At 37.1% G+C, this 22,449-nt stretch overlaps 1 protein-coding gene across 1 annotated transcript; it reads left to right on the top strand.

Annotated features, from left to right (window-relative positions):
- Window positions 1-483: 483 nt before the first annotated feature.
- On the top strand, window positions 484-22,209 carry slc15a5 (solute carrier family 15 member 5). The gene is made up of 9 exons (XM_088646599.1): window positions 484-901; window positions 10,401-10,623; window positions 11,772-11,941; window positions 12,392-12,612; window positions 13,338-13,524; window positions 15,015-15,203; window positions 16,123-16,254; window positions 16,833-16,941; window positions 21,892-22,209. The coding sequence occupies exons 1-9, from the start codon at window positions 484-486 to the stop codon at window positions 22,037-22,039; spliced, it is 1,797 nt and encodes a 598-aa protein (XP_088502725.1). The 3' UTR covers window positions 22,040-22,209.
- Window positions 22,210-22,449: the final 240 nt, after the last annotated feature.

Genomic DNA, 22,449 nt, shown 5'->3' with positions numbered 1-22,449 from the left:
ATGTAGGCAGAAAAATCATGAAATACAATATAAAATATCAATCCAGAGATCAGCAATCAGACAGAAAACTTTCAGACAGACAGAAGAAAGGAATTTCCTGCACTAGTAGGCCATTAGAATTCAAACTAAACAAATTTAAATATTAAACAAATAAAACCAAAATTATACACACAATTCTGAATGAGATAATTAATCATTGCATTGTGCAATTTTAAAATCATATTCCTTGATTTAAATTACATACTGTAACCTAAAAAACTACCTTCAAACTAGCTGGAAAGCTGACAGGTTAGGAGGCAAAAGTAAACTTTCAAAAGCAACACAAAAGAAACTCAAATAAACACAGAAGAGCATAAACATACTTAGATCCCTGAAAGTCTTTGATCAGTCGTACAGCTACAAGAAGGTGAGACAATCACTCTGAAATACCAATACTTGAGTGTGAAATTCAGACCTGAAGTAGCACAGAGGTGAAAAGTAACAATGGATTCCACAGACAGCTCATTAGCTGGTCAGCGGCACACAACAGCATATACCATGGCAGTCATAGACCTGAAGGGTTTTCAGGAAAAGCCCTTTTCTCCCCAGCCTTCTGAAAGCAGGAAGAGGAAGAAAGCCTCTGGAAGGCTTTCTGACAGACTCTATGCAAGAAAGAAGCTCCAAGTAATCATCTGCATCCTGTTGGTGGAGCTCTGTGAGAGGTTCACATTTTTTGGGATTGTCTGCAACATGATCCTCTTCTGCACTGTCAAGCTGGGGTATGACAACTATCAAGCTGCCACTGTCAACTTGGCCTTTGTGGGGACCAGTACTCTTACGCCTGTTTTGGTGGGCTGGTTTGCAGAGTCTTGTCTGGGGAAGACCAAAGTGCTTTATTTATGTGCCCTGCTCCATTTTTTCGGTAAGCCTTTTTTATTATGTTTTTTCTTCTTGTACTAATTATCTGTGAGGGTATTTACTGTATGAATCTGACACAGAAGCAACTAATAAAGAATAATGGGTCCTAGAAGGATTGATGATAGTTTGCTCTTGAGATCAATGGCTGTAGGAAAGACATTCTAGATAATTCTAAAACATGATGTACTGTACATATTACTGTACTTTTAAAATTATATACAAGGTACTCTGCACTGCTTTTGAACTAAAGGAAAAGTAAGAATAAAACTGAATGCTTGAGGATTTGGGAATGTGGGTATGTCGTCTTCTGACCTAAAGCCTCCTCATATTTATTTTTATAATGAATCATAAAGGGTTGCTTTAGAGCTGTGAAATTTACTTCTGGAGTCTTCCAGGGTTCACAGGTTACTTAAGCTCGGGCCTGAGGCTGCCGGCTCTGTTTGTCTCAGGGTCAAAGTGAGGTCTACTGATAGACCTCAATGAGTAAAGACCCAGAAAAAATGACAATATAAACTAATTTTAGTTAACAACTGAACATTAAGTCATCAAATGTTTGGGGTGGAATGAAAATTGGAAGACATGTTGGCTCTCCAAAACCAGTCATTAATGTTTTAGGTTTACATTTTAAATTAAGGATTTTACCTTAACATTTCTTTCCTGCATGCACACATTCACTGAGATGGATACCCTGACTAAGGAAGGTAAAGACTGCATTAACAATTTTTAAACAAAATAAAAAAAATATTCTAAACATTTACCGCTTCTAATCATTTTTACTTCCCTTGGAAAAGCTTGAGGAGAGAAGGGGGAATTCGGAGCACTAAACTTTAAATAGTTGTGTTCAGGTTAGTGGTCAATTTACTGAATCCATGATTTAGATGTTGACTCCAGGCTTTACAAGCAGAATTAGTTTCACCTGCATCACAGATCTTTCAATTCATTATTTTGTCTGAGTTAAGTCATTAGCCTTTGTTTAAGACAATGGCTGCCTACAGTACCCTGGTCCTGGAGGAACACTGTGCTGTCTGGTTTTTGCTCTAGCCAAGCTCTACATTACAGACTAATCTTAAAATTACAGATGTCATTTTTCTATTTGGTGCATATTTGTAACACTACAGAAAACGAGAGCTAAGGAATTTCTTGACTGGCTTTTAGATGACTCCTGCATTTCTCTGGGATGCAGTCAATGGCTTTGTTGAAGCTTTTTCTACTGTATTTGCACTAGATTCACAAATGCATAAATCTCATCTTAGAAAAGTTGCTACCCACCCATGTTGGCTTTTCCAGAGAAAAATTCAAAGCTACTGCATTGAAAATCAAATCTTGTTAAAAATAATTAAAATTGCTGCTTTGACATCATGGAGAATTTCTTATACATAGATCTAAGCCGAATCATTATTTTAATGGCATGTCGACCTAGACATTTACTAGTATTGAGTCTATTAGATCTGCTTAGGGGGTATTACTGTCAGATGCTGTGCAGATAAATTTCACATTTTACTCTAATTATACAGTTTAAACACATGATTTGATGAGGAAAAATGTGAAAGATTTCTTCATTTTCTTACTTTAATCTAGTCTAGTCCAGCAGAGCCAGCTATTCTGTGGGTGTCCATTTTCCTAACTGAGCCAAAGGAGGCAGTTCAGGGCATGACAAACGGTACAAAACCAAGCACTGATGACATTCCTTGACATTTCATCTGTCACTTGAGTTGCAGTTAGGTCCTTTTTGTTTTAAATTATACATACTGCCATTTTGAAAGTCTCATTTTTGTTATATAATAAATCCCTTCATATTTATGTAAATTGTTTTGGAATCATTTGCGATGAAAAGCACTATATAGTTGTAAACTTAAATAATAATAATTTGTAGGTTCTCTATGTGTTTTTCTGGGTTTCCTCCCAGTCCAGACATAATACTAGGTTAATTGGCTTCTAGGAAAATTGGCCCTGGTGTATCCTGCCTTGCTCCCATTGCTTGCTGGGATAGACTCCAGCTCCCACCATGAACCTGTTTTGGATAAAGCAGTTAGCAAATGAATGGCCTACCATCTCATCGTCGCTACTGTCATCAACCACTATTACAGGGGACTTAGGTTATCATATCTAATTTGACACATGGAGTAATACTACTGCAGTAGGTTTATTCTTTGATGTATGAACTCCACTATCACCTTGCTTACTACTCATTGTTATAAGGGATTGCAAAGATGAAACATGCTAAAATTGAAATAACAGAAAAAGTGTCATACCGTGAGAGAATACAACGGACATAGAGGCATCACTGAGCATTCTGGTACACAAGCTGAAAATTTGCTGGGGTGACTCATTGTGAGAACAACTGAAGTGTGGGAAATTTTTACTTTGCGTTCCTCAATTCATCAATGACTGTAAGTGCAAAACAATGTATAGCAGGGCTACCTATAATGCAGAGGACCTGTTGAAAAATCACAGAAAACGGCATATCCATTTTCATATCTTCTATAATTATATACAGTACACTTTACTGGAAATTCTCTGTTTCACATCAAAAAAGAAAAGGAGCTCACATTCTAGTAGGTATTTTTAGTGAGGGTGGTCTTCAGTCATTCCAGGAATTGCAATCTCAGTATGAGTTTTCTTTTTTAATTTTGTCTTCATTCAGCAATGCAAGAGTGAGACATCCTCTAGGAAACAACCATGTCTACATACCCTATTTTACACTTCCAATGCAGAATTTGTTTGACCAAACTGGCTTCTATTACTGGCTTCATACAAATGTTATTGTTTGGAATTGTGACTTGAATTTTGCAGATGACGCTTTTCCATAAGAAAACATATGGGCTAAAGAAACACTGGTCCCAGTAATCTTAGCTATCAAATTATTCTTTTAAATTTGCTTCACAGAGTGCCTAACCCCCTTGTAGAAATATCAGACAAAGCCAGGGCCTAATCTCTTTTGGACACTCAGTTAGTGAAGCATTATGGGCATAATGTTTAATTAAGGAGTGTCCAGATGTGCTTAAGTTTTAGAAACAGGTTTCCTATCTGTGCGTTATTCTAAATTGAGATATTCCTTGTTCTTACTTTGAACTCACAATTATTCTAATCTTGGCCTTTGGAAGCTACAACTGCGGTTATCTGGTCTGATTGCAGCTACAAAAACCATTTGTATGAAGCTCTCTACTGCTCAGGTCCATGGTGCAGGTGATGGTGGTGAAGAGACAGTGAAATAAAGGAAACCTGTTGCTGACATACAGTAGTCTTAAGCCTTACTGCTTTGTGCTACTGTTGTAACTTTCAGGTTTTATCCTGGGGACCTTTTTCATGGTAACATAGAGATGGGTATTGCCATTGGCAGATAGGAAAAATTGGACCCTGTTGTCTTACTGTAGTTCCTCATTTTGATTATTTAAAATACAAGAAAGTGGTTCACAAAAGGAAAAGACAGTTTTCTATTTTGGAGAGGAACCTCTATTTTATTAACCTTAGACAACCCAGCAGGCAACCTACTGTATGTGTCCTCTCTGTCTTTCCCAGTATCCCCCAGATGCTCAAAGTGTTGTCTGAACAGTTTGTGCTCTTGACTTGAGTGCACTGCTAGCTCGTGCCTTACATTCAGCGTTCTAATCTGCTGAAAGTGCCCTTACGCAGTGTGAGTCCAATCAGCTGTCAGACCCCATTCTTTTGACCTAATGCAGCTCAGCACTTGCTCTAAATGAAATGACTATAATAAAAACATATGAAAGGTTACACATGAGTGGAGGCCACTCAGTCATCTAGCTCATTTGGTGAAACAAAATCCAGGGCTTTGCCCTCTGGCCTCACCAGGTAAGTGAGAAAATGATGAGTACAATATGACAGCCACATACACATGAGAATATAATTTACCAAGGATTCCTTTCACACCCTGGCCTTACCAGTTGCTTTTTCTACTGCACCGAGACAAATGATTTAAATTTATATGCCCCTTTTTTACACACTGCTAATAATGAAAATGTTTGTCCTTTAAACAATTTAATGAATGTGTACTAACCTTGTGTTGATGGAATATGCATTAAGCATCTAACCCTAAACATTTAGTATCTCTTTATTATTGTTTTGGGTAAACCAATCTACCTTTAAGCATATTGTTTTCAGTACAGTATTTTCAAATAAACTGTCTTGAAGAATATAGTAATCTTCAAGATAACGATCAAACCAGCACACCAATCACTGACTTAATGAACAACAGAAGAATGATAGAGTGTTTTACATAGAAGAGTGGACCCACTTCATTAACCTTGTTCTGTACATCAGCCATTATGTGCCAGCAGTCCGACTATATGCAGAATAGCTATATGAGGAAGAAATTAATAAAGTACCAGGGAACTTTGGAAGAGCTAGATTGTGCAGAATGGAATTTAGAGAATGTAATTTATTCATAAATCAGTGCCACTATTAGAAACAGTGCCACATTGTCTTTAATGACCAAGAACCCAGGACTACAGGACAGCAGCTGGTATGGCCTAGTTTCCCCAGTCACCTTACTGGAGCCTTGGTCTTGGAAATTCTGCTCCATGGGGAAGAGCGCCGCCTACTGGTCTATCAACATCACTTACAGTACAGCAGCAGTCATAGTCAATCTTGCCTCTTAACAATCACCACCTAGTGTACAGTATTTGATATTTAATATGTATTGAGTATATTGGACCGTATAGCTTTTGTTGCATTTTTAGTGCTGTTCAGTTTATTTTGCTTTTATTCATTCCTTGATCCATGAATGAGTAAAATCAACAATCATTTGGTTTTCTTCTATTCTTGGCCATACAGATTTCTACAGTACATCTTTTGGTCAATATGCCTGTGATTGAGTGAACTGTGATTTATTGCTTAAAATACAGTATGTCACTTTATAATTTTAAAACTTATCGGGCTTAAGGAAGTGGAGAGAGATCAAAATAAAAGCTGAACACTATGACTCTTACTCCACAACTGAACTGTATTCTTGTTCTATTACGTGGGCTAGACCTGAAACGTCATCAGCTTCTAAAGTGACAAAGAAAACAGTGTTGTTTATAATTCCAACAAAATATGCAGGGTGGTGGACCTTGTTCTCAGGCAATTAAACAAGCAAAGCTGAAAATGATGGGAGAATGTTTTGTGCATTTTATATGTACCCATAGCTGAATATTAAATGTACTGTATCTATCTCACGCAAAACAAAAATGCATTTGATCCGCTTCTGCATGGAGGACTTCAATTATATATGTGAAAAGTGAACTGCAAAAATGTATTCTCTCTGGTGTCCATAGCAACCGGTACCTGCATAACTTTTTAAAAATAATAATCTTTCTTCTTTTAATGATAAATTACTAATGTGTGTCAAACTCTTGGTACTGACAGCTGTCGACATCATGAATCATGAAAGAAAGCATTGTCAGAGCCCAGGAACATTACATAAATTGTTCTAATTAAAGACAGCCGCTGTATAAGTGGCTAGGGAGTATGCTCAAGTTCTCTCACTTACGTGCATTAGAATAAGTGGGTGCTCTTCGGGGAACTGCTGGCTGAGTTCTTACTAACAGAGTATTCAACTCATTAGAGCGCTTTTTAACAAACCACTTCTGTGCTGACGAATAACGTGTTGGACTGGTAGGCCTGGTTAATAAAGGAATATGAATTTCCTTTCAGCTAGATAATTACCAAGATAATTTCCACTGTAATGGGCCTTGTCAGTCAGGGATGATGCTGTAATTAAGAAGTTCTGAGTGAGGTTCTCAGCAGGGGTTTTGTTATGTATCATACTGTATGTTCAGAACTGAGTGAACATAGGAGGGGCAAAGTGAAGCCACTGGAACTTTCCTTTTGCTTGACCTTAAAATACACTTAAAAGTCAAAGCAGCCATTAGGTATTCCAGTGGAAAAAAAAATGAAAGGCCATTTCTAAAGAGCTTAACATTATAGTTCAAAGGAAGACCGAATATGCTTTATAGACCAGATCAAACATGCTCAATAGTTTCTTAAAAAGAATCAATATTAGACCAATATTAGAGCACTGAAATTTTTTATGAGGTTTAAAGCAAGGGTTCCCAGTCCAGATCTTCAAGGGCTTCAGTCCAGCAGGTTGTCTAGGTCTTTAAAATGAACAACTTTGTGAATACCTGTGAAGAACAGTAAACTTGGTCCAGTCATACCGTGAGTCTTTGTCTCAGTCTTAAACAGTTAATATTTTAAAAGGACATTCATCAGCCCTCAAGTAGTCAAACTGGTGAATTCATGTTTTAACTTTAAAGCATGTAAAATAGCTCAGATTTTCATACAAATTTTCAGTTATTGCAGTAGTATCATAAGTAATTTTTATCTTTAGTTCACCAATTTTAATAATGCTAAATAGCATAAATGTAACCAGTAGGTGGTAAATAATTAAGTGATAATTGATCTGGGTATTATATTATGTCAGGGAATTCACCTTTACCATTATCTTACATTTAAGAAAGCCTGCTTAAATGACTTTAAGAATCTAACAATCTAACTTTCTAGTTAAATATAATATTACCTTGTCTCAAGTGAGACAAGTAATAAGTTAAAGGAGTTTTTTTTTTTTTTCAAAGTGTAAAAGAATAAGAGGCTAATCAACATAACGCCTACAGTAGTTAGAACTTGTCCTGGGCACCTAAAGTAGATGGAGGTGGGTGAAATGTATTCTGCTAATGGAAAATATGTCTTAGAAGAATGAGTACTATCCTTTGAAGTGCATCTGTGATTCCAGCGCAAACTCGGAGGCAAATGACATTACTCTTTGGCAAATGCAGCTCCTTGGACATTGAAATCCTTATGGTAATCTTTTGATGAATTGTCCTTTATACAGTATGTTCGTCTTTGTTTTGTGCTTCTGAATACTAAATCTAATCCTGAATCTATACACTGTTATACATTTTTCATCTAGAAATCAAATCAATATTATTCTCGAAAGGAAAATAAAGTTTCTGATTGTTTGTGAATGGCTCCCAGTGGAATAGAGAGCTTGAAATCTTGTTCCAATTCTGTCATTGTGTTATACTGAACAGTGATTTCAAAGTTTGTGTTAACTTTTCCTCCACTTTGCTTTGTTGTTTGTCATAAAGTATTAGAGGTTTTTTGATTCTGTCTACTGCATTTTAAGACTTCTGTTCCCTAAAAGGAGTGTTAGCACTGCGATACTTCCACTGCTGCAGTTCACTTTCATCCTTTCACATGATTGTCATCTTTTCTCTGGCATTTTGTTCACATTCTGAACGAATCACAAGAGTCGATTTGGATTTGGAAATGATAATAAGGCACAATCATTTTAAAAGTTTTTATTAGCCTTTTTGAAAAACTGAAGTATATCCAGTTTCATTGAATTCACTTATATAAATCATTAAATAATGTGTTATTTATATTTGTTAATATTAATGTGATTAAAACCAGTGTGATCTGTAACTTTATGTTCCAAAGTTCTGAAGTTCGGGGACCAGTTGAAATGCTGTCCTAGCACTTATCTCAGTTTTTTGTGATTTTCTCATATTTTACTTGCACATGTACCAGTTTATTTCTTTTGCGTGGCCTTTGACAATGGAAAAGAATTAAAGTGAGGGCTTCCGAATGAGACATCCAGGCAACGCCAGCACCTACAGTAGAGCAGAGGATGAATCTCTGAGCTTTGTAGGCTGCAGGTTCAGACAGACTCAAGCTTGTGCCAACAGGGGAGTGCAGACATTTCTGGGTTACAAATGAGGTTAAGCTAGGTGCTTCTTACCTTGGCATGCAAGAGTTTACTCATGTTGCTGACAAAGTCTGTCCTCCAGCTGACACGCAAGCTCCACCGTTGCTCCTGATTTGCGGTGTGAAAGAAGACCTAACAACAAATGGCTCAGGATGCCTTTTCTGCAGGAGTGCAGTGGCAAGTTGGGTAGAATTTCAATCAGCACTTCAAATCTGGGACATGAATGGGCACAAACTACTTGATGATCCTAAGCTGTATTTTTTTTTTAAAGACACAAGATTATTGGAAAATGAAAAATGTACACCTTGAACCAGTTCAGTTCCAAATTAGAACTGCTCAGCATGAAAATGCAGTATAACACTTCACATGCTGAGCTGCTTGTTCATGCAGAAGCCTCCTTACTGGGATCTTATTAGCAGCAAGATCAATTGACAGGATTTGCCCTCTGGGGTATTGATTGATTAATCAAAGCTAATGTTCTTTTGATCAGCAGGGTTATACTGTTAACCAGCAAAGCAAAAGTAAAGTGTGATGTTTTATTTACTCATTTTGACTCCACAGTGACAGCAATGCCAGACTTCAAAGAGCACATGACAATCTGTTATATTGTGGGTTGATAAAAGATTTTGTGAAATTCCCCCTAGAAATATTTACCAGAGAGAAGTTGTTTAATAGTTTCCAGTTTACTCCTTTTCTATATCGCAAATTTTCTCCTTCATGTTTTTTTCATGAATTCTTCCTCTGTCTGTTCTTGCAAGGCTTGTTTCTTTGCTTTGTCCTCATTTATGTTATGCCAGTCTCGTGCTTTGCCAAGGATGCCAGCAATGGTTTAAATTGAATTTATTTATTTAGGAAGTAGTTTCTCTTGGCTTGAAAGCTAAGTCCAAAAAAGAAATTTGATATTTCGCACCAAGATCTAAAAAAAGTCAGGAATATTGTATGAATGATTTTAGATTCATCACAGTGTGGCAGGTAACCCAGAGTTGCTGAGACACACACATTAGGATGCTACCTCACACTCACATACTGTATTGAAGTCTTTAAAACTTTGAACTCATGTAGGAATCTTTCTTCAGGAAAGCTGGGTCTAACTTCAGAAAGTGAAAAGTTAGCGAAGTTCTGCCTTTTGGAGGTGTAAATCTCACTTTTATGGACAACAGTACTGTATCACGGTAGCTACAGCATGATGAAGTGCTATTCGGTTAAGCTATGAAACACTGAAATTATGAATAGCTGTTACTGTATAAATGGTTCAACACCATTTCATGTGATCTTAAGACTGGAATTTGTCATGTAATTTGCACCTGTCCCTGTAAAGCATTATGTGTGTTATTATAACATTTTGTACAGCACTTATGAAGGGATTAAGAAGCCATTATGCAGCAGCATGTTTTTATGTTAAGAAAAAAATAATATTCTTCATACATTGGTTTGTTGTGAATCCTTAATTCACTGTTTTGTACTACTTTGTCAAAGGCACCCTCTGATATTGCTATATATTAATGATGGTGTCTCATAAGCAATGTAATGTATGTATTAGATCTGGCCTCATTGGCCATGTGTTGAAAATGTGTTGGATGCATTGGATCAGGAACAGGCTGTACTGATCCACTTTTTGATACAGTACAATCAGGTTGACATGTTATACTGTACGGCTGTACATGGAGTCCTAATTCATTTCAGCAATCTGCAGTAAAACCATAGTCTTTTGAAAATCTAGCTCGGTTGTATTATTATTATTATTATTATTATTATTATTATTTTCTAAAATAACTTGTCTCTATGAAATGTTTTCCAGGTACTGCCATGCTTCCTGCAGTGGCTTTCCCCTTTGAAGATTTCTACATTGACACACACCACATTATGCACACTGTAGCTAAAAAGGAGCAGCAAATTCTCTTTTACACTGGGCTCCTGGCTGTCTCTCTGGGAATAGGGGGAATCAGAGCCATTCTCTGCCCATTGGCTGCCTATAGCCTGCAAGACTACAACCAGCATGAGCTACTCTCCTTCTTTAACTGGTTAGTCATCAGTCAAAAACTTTTGCTTATACATTACTGCAGCATCACATACTGTACCATAGTTACAGTCTGTTAACCCACTTAACCAACATAACTTATGGATAAAATAAAGGAGTATTTACAGCCATTGCATAACTTTAAATTATTGTTAACATACACCTTTATACAGACTGTGTTACTATATAAAGTTTACAGTATGGTCAGGTACAAAGGAAAAGAATGAAACAAGCACAATTAATTCAATTAATAAGGAACTTTTAAGATCTTCAGAATGACTTACAGTACATAGATGCTCTTTTGGTAAGCTTTGCTGTATATCATTCAATACAGGTCTGATTTATTATTTTATTGATATTTGTATTAATATTTTACATTAGCATTACACTGGGTTAGGTGCCTGCACTTAATCGATTTCTCAGTGCCAGAGGAAATGGTTTCAAAAATGCCTTAACTGGCTGTCATTTCAGTGATGCTGGTATACACTACTACAGTATAGCACACATACATTAGATTTAGTGCAGTGACAATGAATTCTTCAGGTTTTGATACAGTACATTTGATAGCTCACATCATTTATGATTTAAACACAAACACGACAGTCAACCAACAACTAGCAAATGGGGGGACACACTTTAGCAAGTGAGCTTTTTGCCTCGAAACAGACAGCTTGTGGGTTCCAGTCTCTGCTGCAGAGACTGTGGTTGTACCCCAGACTGAGTGTTTTACCCCAGTTGTTACGGTATACCAGCTGTAAAAGTGAGGACCAGCATCGCTCAAGGTCCCATCCACTGGCTGGGGGTGGGGGGGTCAATCATTTGCTCTCTGTGATGTTTAATGCTTTAAATATGAAGTTAAGAATGAGCTGTGGCTCTGGCATGGACCTTTACTTTCACTAGCCAGTGAGGTGTGACTTGAAAATGAAGCACAGGGCTAAGTTCCTTCACAAACTAAGATAACATGCTTGGAAATTAGCAAACAGAATCTGGTTGATTACTTCCCTGCTTTGAAAGTACAGTAACAATGCAAATTAAACATTGCTCACAAGTGGATAGGCTTTTTGAAGTACACTATACAGTACTTGCAATATGAGAGCACAATTGCTTAATTTTAAAACCTTCTCAAGATTTACTCCTACTTAATTCTTGCAGGTTTTACTGGATCGTGAATCTGAATTCAATGGTAGTGTTTGTGGGCATAGCTTATATACAGCAATCTGTGGCTAAAAACCTTGGCTTTCTCATTCCTTTTACCTCTGTCCTGCTGGCGCTCATTGCCATCCACATGGCACGCAACAATCTCACCTTCCGTCCCAAGAAAGGTAATGAAAGTATTAATGGATTACTTCTTTATGCGTTTCTGATTTCATTTTCCTTTATAATGATAAGGGGGCGGCACTGTGGCACGGTAATTAGCAACGCTGTCTTGCAGCACTGGGGTCCTGGGGTGTTATCTGCATGGAATTTGAATGTTCTCTCTGTGTTCACCTGGGCTTCCTCCAGGTGCTCCAGTTTACACCCATAGTCCAATGACATACTGGTAGGCTAACTGGCATCTGAAAAATGTTGGCCCTGGTGTGTGTTTGTGTCTGCATGTTCCCTGCATATTGACTCGTGTCCTGTCCAGGGTGTACCCTGCCATGCGCCTGTTGCTTGCCGGGATAGACTCCGACTCCCCCATTACTCTGTATTGGACAAAAATTATTGGCTAAAGTTCTGACAAAAATACTGTACAGTATATATTTCATTTTCACTTATGTGGTTGTCCTTAGGGGGTTCAATGCTGGCCACATTTGGGGTCTTCCTGAATTCTTTGAAAATGAGCTGCATCAGATATCGTCTCCTCAGTGGTGACGTGACATGCTGGCTGGACCGGGCCAAGGAAAACAATGGAGGACGCTACAGCGAGGCTCATGTTGAAAATGTGAAAATCTTGGTCAAGCTCTTCCCCCTGTTTGCCCTGCAGCTTGTCTACCGAGCTTGTGTCACACAGGCAAGTTTAAGAAGCTTTGTATTTGTCGTTTTAATATATCAAGGGGATCACTGGTGACAAACCCTAGCAAACTGGAGTGTAAACCTAGCTCTTTCCCCTAAGGCTAACTGTGACTCGCACCCTGTAACTAACCTACATTTAATACAAGCGAAACAAGGTGCACGCTGTCCTTTTGGTTCCTGTGCTGACAACCAGATGTCAATTTGTTTTCTACTTTGAAAGAATAGTTTATTATAATTAGTTTATTATATCATATCCAACCTTTATTGGAGGTTCTCTGTTGTCATTTCTGCTTTGACCATTTGTTTCACACTGGCACTTACAGTATGATACTTGTTTGAACAAAAGATATACAGTAAATATGAATGTGAGAGAATGAATTAAGGAAGCATCTGAGCATTACACAATCTCGGCAATATTTAACCAATATCCAATAAGATCAGAGTACCACAGTTACAGCTTACTGCCTTATTACTTTTGTGTGGTCCTTTTAAACGTTTTGTCACAAGTAACAGGCTATTCAAAAAAAATGTTTTCCAACTGCGCCGGATACTGTGGGCCAATATGTAATGTTGTGAGCCATTGTAATTATTGTATTACTTCTGGGAATACCAGTGCTATTATTTCTTTTTTAAATGGTATAGTATAAAACATTGTTATAATTAGTTTTTTTTTTTTGCACTAGTGCATACAGTATGCATCTAATTATATTTCTCAATTTTTAGATTCCTTCAGGCTATTACATACAAACCATGAATTCCAACCTGAATATCAATGGATTTCTTCTACCTATCGCAGCGATGAATGTGGTCAGCATTCTGCCCTTATTAGTGTTTGCGCCTGTGTTGGAGTGCATTGCCTCCTGCTCCTTGGCCTTGCGGAAAGGTGGCCTGTCTCCAACTGCACTGATATGTAAGTGTTGATGCTGTTGTATTTAAAAAAAACAATCAGAAAATGTACAGTAGTTCCTTAACTGTTTCATTCTTTGCTTGCGAGGGTTCTTCCCCGTCCTATTTATCCTGTCTAGGATTAAAACAAAATAGATACAGGTGGCACCATCAGACGGCTGGAGCGTGCTGTTTAGCTTCAGTATTTAAATTACTTGAACATGTTTATTTCATTCCTGCGGGGTTAGTGTATCCTTATCTTTAATTCAGACAAATAAAGCTTCAGTACAGCAGACAACAGAGGATCTACAGTACACAAGCCAGTTTTAATGCTTGGATCCCTCTGCTGGAGGATATTGAGAACAAGTAAAACTGATCCGTTAATTTATCTGTGGTAGAAATTGTGCTTCATTGCACAACTGTATATCTGTTCAACCCTTAATTCTCTATTTGTATTTATTAATGGATAAAATAACATACTCTTGAAGGTGAAGAAATAAAACTTAAAAAAGAAGACTGACATAAGAATAGGGGTGTTATACAGTAGATATACTGCATGTTTTAATCACTGAATTGCCATAGAGCCCTAACACAGCATCAGTGTCACAGCACTGAGAATCATAAATCTGAGTATAGAACGATTTCGCCGATCTATACTACTGACCTGGAGCCTCTGCAAAAAAATAATGTTAAAGGAAAGGAAAAAATACAAACAAGTGAGGAGTAATCTGGAATAATTAATGATGTGCCTTAAAATGTAAGAATAACATTTTACTTGCACATCTCCCTTGCATCCAGATGTGCCTTGTCTTTTTCTTTAAGTACTGTATGCTGTATATCATGTTTTACATATTTCAGACAACATACTTTACATACTGGTTTGCTTTCCATGAAGACAGTAGTAAGAATTGTAGTGCAAAGGCCTCATATACTGTATCTGGTGCTGTTTTCCTCTAAGCTGTTCCAGAAAAGATCGTACTGTATATTTATCCATTCATCCATTTTCTAACCTCTCTAAGAAAGGGTTACAGGAGAGCCAGAATTTATCCTGGCAAGCAAGGTGCACAAGGCAGGGTACACTCAGAACAGGATGACGGTCCATCACAGGACACATACAGACACAAACACTGCCACACACTCACACCAGGGCCCAGAAGTCATGAACCTACTGTACCAGCATGTCTTTGGACTGTGGGAGGACACCAGGGCACCCAGAGGAAACAAATGTGAATGTGTAAAGAACATACAAACTCCACACAGATAGCACTCCAGTTCTGGAAATGAACCCAGGGCCTCAGCACTGTGAGCTGCAACACCATGCTGCTCCAATTTGTTTAGCTAAACATTTTCCAAATAATTGCATTTCAAAACAAATATGAAGGCTTTTATTTAAAAAAAAAAACAATTTATTTGGAAGTGTCTTAACACAGTTTTGCCCAAGAATCAATTAGAAAATTTGACATTATTAAGAAGCATTAGCAAGCCTATTTACAGTTGTGCCCCTGTGTTTTCCAGTTGCTGGTCACCTCTGTGCTGCAGTCTCAGCAATTGCTGCTGGGCTATTGGAGATACACAGGAAAGGGTTCGCTACTATGGAGCAGGTTCTCTCAGGGAAAGTCCTGCATGTCTCATCCATGATCTGTTTCCAGCTGGTGCCTCACTATATTCTTTTGGGGGTAGCAGAAGCATTGGTCACTCCAGCCTGTGAGAATCAATTCTTTCTTATGCATGTTGTTTTAATCGTTCTTTTTGATTTTAGGATATACTTAAGTAAAGCCACAAAGATATTGGGGAGCTTTGAAGATACTGTATTTGCTCTAGTGTAATACCATGTTTTTTAAAGCAGGCAGTTCTTTTTTGGTTTCTTTATTGTGTCTGGCCTGGGGTATTATTTGCCAGAATTTAGATTTATTTAAAAATACTTATTTTAAAATGACTGTTTTGAAATGTCCATATTTTGTTTGATCCGCACAGTACTCTTTTACTCTAATATTGTTGTTTTATTTTAAATTTCATTTTTTGAGGAGGCCGGGCATATTCTTATCCAAAAATGTAATCTTACTCACAGAAGGATTAATAATACTTCATTTTGTCTTCATTATTGATGATTGTAAGTCATTCTACATTTAAATTACCTGTTATACTAAACATTATACTGTATGAAAGCACAGATAATCTATGTTACACAAATTTCAACATCTTAAGTACAATAACATTTAAGTGCTTAGAAACACCAAACACTTTTTCCCCCCCAATGTGACTCAAGCAGTATGACTGCTAATAATAAATGGAAAACTTCATCATTCTATGATATGCCTCGTGCAAGGAGAAAAAATAATCTTTTTTGAGGGTGATTTAGTTAGGTCACCGACACATGAAATTTTACTTATTGAGAAAAGTTATCTTTTAAATAGACCTCTGAACTCACTTTGAAAAAAGCAACTTCCAACCTTCTGAAGACTCTGGTAGATTACATCCTGCATGCAAGCCTGTGACATGGAGGGCGGAGAGTGAGCAGATGAATTCGAATCTGTTATAGCCTCGGGCGACAAAACTGCAAGGAGAGTTTGGCCCTTGAGAATTTCTTGTGAACCTTGCTTTCCACATTGTTGTCCTCTCACAGGCTCGCTCATATCATTTCGCCTGGCTCCTGGCAGTGTTCGGGGAATCTCCATGAACTTCCTCACTCTCTCCTATGGAGGGGGCTGCTTTCTTGGGGCGCTTGTTATTCAGCTGGTGTATGTGCTCTCAGGAGGTAGGCAGATACCCAAATTCATAATAACACACTTATTGTCAGTCTCCAGTTTTGCTCTGCAACCTTCAGTGGGCCACACATGGAAAAGAAAATATGTTCAAAGATGGTCCTACCTAGGTTAATAAAGTAAACCATCGGCGTTTTAGCTGGAGTTATCAAAAATGGATGACAGCAGTAGCCACAGGTGGCACATGGAAGAGAAGAGCAAGTCTTATTGCATGAAGCTTAAATGGAAGCTCACAATCTGAAAGCGGAGCAACCCTGCCAAGGGGATGTGTTCTCAGAGGGTATCTAAGGGATACTCTCAAGGGGCAGAAAACTATAAGAGGAAAGTGCTTCAGGCAATACAGCATTGCTAATCGTTTCTCAGGTGATTAACTATATATGAGGAGATTCTCAAGGCCTTTTACTCACAAATGGCTACAGTATAGAGATTTTATTTTAGGTATAGTTTAAGCTTAAAAATTGAACAAAATACAATGTGAAATGATACATTTTCCATGTCACAAATAGATAGAGCTACCGGAGTCACATATCTGAGTTTAAAACTCAAAATAATTGTTGGTTTCTTGTTACAGGTACCTGCTTTCCAAATAGCTTGAGCAATGGTCATTTGGAAAGATTCTTCTTTCTGCTAGCTTCTTTAATGGCCATAAATGCAGCCATATTCTGGAAGGTGTCTTACAGGTAAATGTACTTCATTGCACATATAAAATTAATTTGTACACTGTTAAGCAACTTCCTTTTTTCAGAAATGTGCTGTCTTTGTAACCTCTACAGTGTGGTGAGAAAGTATACCCCCCTCATATTTTATAGCTATTATGTTTACACATATTTGACCTTCACTGAGTCCTTACCAAGTTCTAATTGTAGATAAAACTTAATTTGATGCATCAAAAATAATAATTCTACTTTGTCATTATTTATTTTAAAAACATCAGCCAGCATTCAATAGCTTTGTGTGAAAATGTAAGGGCACCCTACCATCTCAATTAAGAGAGTCAGGTGCAGCAAAATGTGTGCAAACGATTCGTTGATTCCCACTTATACTGTATGTAAAATCAGAATCTTTGGTCTTTAGCACTTTGAAAAAATATTTTTCTGTATTTTCTTCTTATTCACAGGTATGAACATAGGACGCGTGCTCACTCTCTGTTTAGATACTGATTAAATTTTGTTTGGAGGTTTAGAAGATAGGACATGTGAAACTCAGCATTTCCACACAATATCGGCAGATGTCAATCATTTTGTTTCAGCTCCCTTTACAACAACAGTCCCACAGAGAAATTTACAACTACTGTATTTACATGGTTTATGCTTTATGTATAGATTTAGTAAACCATTGGGAGATTTTGTTTTCATTTCCTCCATGACCAAGGAAAGATAAGAAATCACTGGGCACCCAAAGCCCACAGGATGCCTCCTCTATAGACACTGATTCTTGAGTAAAAAGCAGGTTCTAGATTGTGGGTTAATCCCTTGTTATTTTGTCCAGGGATTCACAGATCAGTAGGCACTTCTTGTGGATTAAAGCTGTGTACTGTACAGTATGTCACTGATGCTCTAACAAACTCTGTGCTTTTTGAGCTCTGACATCCTAGGACATGTGTCAGAGGTTAAGCTGAATACAGATTCTCATTTCCAGTTGTTGGGATTCTGGAGGTGGATGTTAGAATGGGCAGATTTTAAAAAATACTGTGGAAAATGTTTCACTAGCACATAGTACTTCTGTGGTACTTAAAAAAAAACATGTTCAATATGTGCAAACTCCTCATTTCAATTTTAGAATCATATTTTCTGCAGAAAACAAACTCAATGCATATTTGTGGAATAATTAAAAACAACTTAATTTTACCTAGTGTCTTTTAAAGCTGCAATCAGAAACTAATTTACAATACATGAAAAGCACAGACAGTATCACAATAAAAGAAAATTAAATAAAAAAAATCAAAGCTGAGAACAAAGCAAAGCAAAACCAAAAGTTGAAGATAAGAAAAATTAAAATAATTCGAAATAGTCATTTCTCATTCTCGATTTAAAATAACATGATGTACCGAGTCTCCGGTTTCTTTCAGAATGGAGTTCCAGAGCTTTGGATCATAGAAATAAAAGGCCTATGGAGTCACCTGTAGAGTGCAGGGAAACAACCAGAACCAACTGGCTAAAGCTCTCATGGAAGGGAGCAAAGAGATAACATATTAGTTGGATGCTGAGGAATCATACCATGTAGACTGAGCCTTGAACATAAGCATAGGGACTTTACCATGAATTTGAAAATTGACAAGAAGCCAGTGCAAGAACTCAAAGACAGCCATAACGTGATTGCATGTCCAGTTACAAGCTGTGTGATGTGCCTTCGTCTGCTGGTTTTTGTTTCAGCTGGGCCATTAATCACCAGTGCTGATTGGTGCTTGTAAATGATTTGCTTGCTGGTTTAGACTTTTTTTCTACTCTGAGTTCATGATTTCAAAAATAGTCTACTTACAGTACAGTACATTAATTCCAATAACATCAGTACACAGAACTTTGTGCAGTCTTTCCTCAGTTTGCAAATTAAGAATTTGCTCACTTATATAAGGCTAAACTGTTCTTAGTAGGTGGTCAGTTTATGATGAGTAGCACAGGTGGGAATGACACTGTATCACTCCTACAAAGTGTCAGTGTTTTCTCTTCTGCTTAAATCCAAATTGTTATATTTCAGCTAGCACGCCTGAATGAGGGCTGTCCTAAACCTCACTAATTAGCACATGGTTCAAACCAATTGCAAATCCCATTAAACTTTTCAAGAGCTGTAAGCAAATTAAAAATAAGGCTTCATAAAGAAAATTAAAATAAATTAGTCTAAAATTATGATTTCACCTGAAGCATAACCAGAAGACAGAGGGGTTACCCAGAGAGAGGACCGAGAACCTTTGTGTTGAGGTTTTTTTTGTTAAGCTAAGACCCGAGTTCAGAAAAAAAGCCTAAGAAGAAGTTATCACTGGTGATTAAGGGTCCATTTGGAACATAGCAGCTGACAGGAACTACAGATCTAGGATTGAAAACCACTTCTCTACACCTAGCAATATTTCTTAGCTGGTGAAATGATATCTTCCCAGTATTCTGCACACTGGGTTCAAAAGTCAATTCAGAATCACAAATCTACTACAAATTCTTAATTTTGGTCTGACGCTCAAGCACAATGCTTTTAAGAAACAAAGTTACAGCATTGGTTTTGTACAGTATAACTGAGGGGAGAAACCCCAAACCATGAACTAGGTCTTATCAAAATTAAGAATTGCAAAACATTTTGTGTTATTTGAACTTATATTGGAGATGAAAGATCTACTGTACCTTGGTATGAGGTTAGTGTATTAATACATTTGAGTATCAGAATAGAAATTATCATTTAAACAATGTAGATTTAGTATTTGACCCAAGAGGAAACTTAATACTGAACACTAAATAACACAGGCCCCAATACTGTGTCTTGAACACTGGGTTTACCCGAAGCAACTTCATAATTAAAACCACCAAGAGAAAAAAAATCTGATAGTGGTGAAGATTCCAGACAAGCCCTCTAACTCAGTATGATGTCACCATTTACAGTATTGAATACAGAACTGAGCTCTAATAGAATTAATATTTCTATACTAATTCTATTCAGTATATCAGCTAGTTGCACTGCACAGCACATTCTAATATTTTCCCAGGAAAGATCAAGTCAGTTTATTGAAAGCCAGGCTAGGTTTGCTTGTCACTGGTTTGACTGCAGGAGTAATTTATTATGTTAACCACCAAGGAATAAAGGGCAGAGGAACAGGAGTGAAACAAAACAGAAAGAATGGGTTCCAACAAACTGCAGATGGGTGATATGAGATACCAATTCAGTATGACAGGCAGGAGTAACGTGAGAAAATGCAGAACTAGCAAGGTCAGGCATACAAAGAGACAGAGCTGTAGAAGCATGATTAGAGGTGAGAATGTGGTGTTGGACATTGTCAAGTTAGGTTGTAGAAAATTCTGAAGAATTAATACAAAAATGACTGGAACCATGTAAAGTGACAGGGCAGTTAAGATTTAGTAACCATTTAATGGTTACTGATGTGTTTCTAGATTTTTTAAATTATTCTTCATAATATGAGCAAAATAGTTTCCATAGCATCCCTGTATTCAGCTAAGTACACATTCTATGACTAACATTGAAAATTGCCATGTACGGTACAGTACATACAGTACCTGTTTAAAAGAGACTGCCTTCATAGAGTGGTGTGGGTTTAAAGTGGCTATCAGAAGTTATTGGACTTTTTCATTTTTTACTGTGCTGAAATATAGAATGATCAACACAAAGCACTCTACAATGTTAAATTGAAAACAAAATTTCTTCAGAGCATCCTAAAATAATTATAAACATAAAACAGAAAATAAGTAAATAATGTCAATCCTCTTGGGTTTTAGATATCTCTGTCTTAGTATTTTTTTCACCGAAGTAATGATTGGGATTTGGTCCCTGTGAATTGAATACTCAAGAATGTGCTTCACACAGTGATTCCTATCTGGGTTTCAAATGCATACTGTGTATGTGGACTATCAAAAGGAATTTATCTCTTATCTCTGCCACAAATTCACAAAGTTATCAGCAAAATGTATTTTTTGTAGTAAGTGCACTGCTGCAAAAAGGTTTATCAACAGGTGTTGTACAATGAAGTTCACACTTTAGTAGTGTGTGTTGGCACTATTAGAAGCAAGCCATGGGAGTTGTGCATCTCATAATGCAAACTGTGCAACAGGTTTTCTCGGATTCTGTCCCAGTCATCTCACAGGCATGTGCCTGCCATATATCATCTCAGCTTATCCCACAGATACTGAATAGGTGTCAAGTCAGATAATTAGGGTAACTGACACACTCTCATTTTGAAAAAAAAATATTGTTACATAAAAAGCATGAGAGCACATATTAGCATGCTGGAAGGCAGAATGCAAAAGAAAAATGCATCTGCTCTCAAGAGGGGCAAAAAACATATCACAGGATTTGGTCAATGTAACGCTGTGTAGTCAGATTGCCATCAAAAACTACACGTGGAGTTTTGTAGCAACTAGATACTACATTTCATCAAGGTGATCTCAACAAATTCTTGCTTCATCACTAAAGAGGACATACAGTAACTCCATTACTGGTGAGACCTCCTGAGGTGACTCAGTCCAGTCCCTAACATACTGTATCTGTGACACCCAGACATTGTTCTCTTGATAGACAGGTTGTATTTCTGCATTTTCCTTTCTTAATTTTCACGAGGCTTGATATTCAACAAGTTAAATCGCGTCATCTCCTGTGACCAAACACAACCCAATTAAACCTACGACCAATAGTCAAAGTCACTTGAATGATCGTTGAGGGTAACGGAAGCAATTCTACTATGTTTCTGAAAGACTACAACTGAAGAGTAATACCAACTGCATGTAAAGCAAGATTTTTTTATGAGGAAAGTGTTAATCATGATGCAAAAATAAATAAATAAGCTGATCAAATAATATTGAAAACAGTACAATATTTTTACAGGTTTACAAGCTGTACAAGCAGCTTCTACCCTCTGATGGATTAACATAATTAATTAAGATTAAAATATTCACTGCACTGTTACTTTTGATTTATTGTAGATACAGCGATCTCTCTGAAGAACCTGGACAAGATATAAAGAGCAGCATCCTTGCAGAAAAACTCCTACAGCACAAAAAGTGCCTCAGATTCTACGACAGTACTGTAGAATGTTCACATACATTCACCTCTATGAAAACAGTTCTGTGATTATTTCTGAGATTTGTAATGCTGGCATTACATTCGATTATGTACATTTTGTTAATTTAGAACAATGTATTTTTTACATAGGAAGAGTTTACACATATTTTAAACTGTACTGTTGAATATCCCTACAATGTGTTTTATTTTCTTTAACCATGTGATGTTTGACAAGAACAAAACTATTAAATAAGCTTTTAAAAATATTTACAAACTTTTAACCTCTTGCTGCAGACAACTTTCAGAACTTGAATTGGCTAGCTCTGTTCACAGTAGGCCTTTCACTAGGAGTTTTGCTTAAATATAGACAACACAGTTTTACTTTCAGGTGATCATAGAACATCTGTGTACTATGAAGAAAATGATCTTCATAATTATTACCCCAATAATTTCTTTTGAAATTCCATGGCTCATGTATT

This window comes from Lepisosteus platostomus, chromosome 9 (genome assembly GCF_059453375.1).
Source record: "Lepisosteus platostomus isolate fLepPlt1 chromosome 9, fLepPlt1.hap1, whole genome shotgun sequence".
Lineage (NCBI taxonomy): Eukaryota > Metazoa > Chordata > Actinopteri > Semionotiformes > Lepisosteidae > Lepisosteus > Lepisosteus platostomus.
The sequence above is the reverse complement of the archived record's forward strand: the minus strand, read 5'-3'. Positions and strand labels throughout refer to the sequence as shown.

Bases quoted from the DNA above. Each gene is read 5' to 3' on its own strand.
- slc15a5 (XM_088646599.1), top strand. From the start codon at position 484: ATGGATTCCACAGACAGCTCATTAGCTGGTCAGCGGCACACAACAGCA. The intron at 16,255-16,832 runs GTAGGCAGATAC...TTCTTGTTACAG, and splicing joins GGTGTATGTGCTCTCAGGAG to GTACCTGCTTTCCAAATAGC. The intron at 16,942-21,891 runs GTAAATGTACTT...GATTTATTGTAG, and splicing joins TTCTGGAAGGTGTCTTACAG to ATACAGCGATCTCTCTGAAG.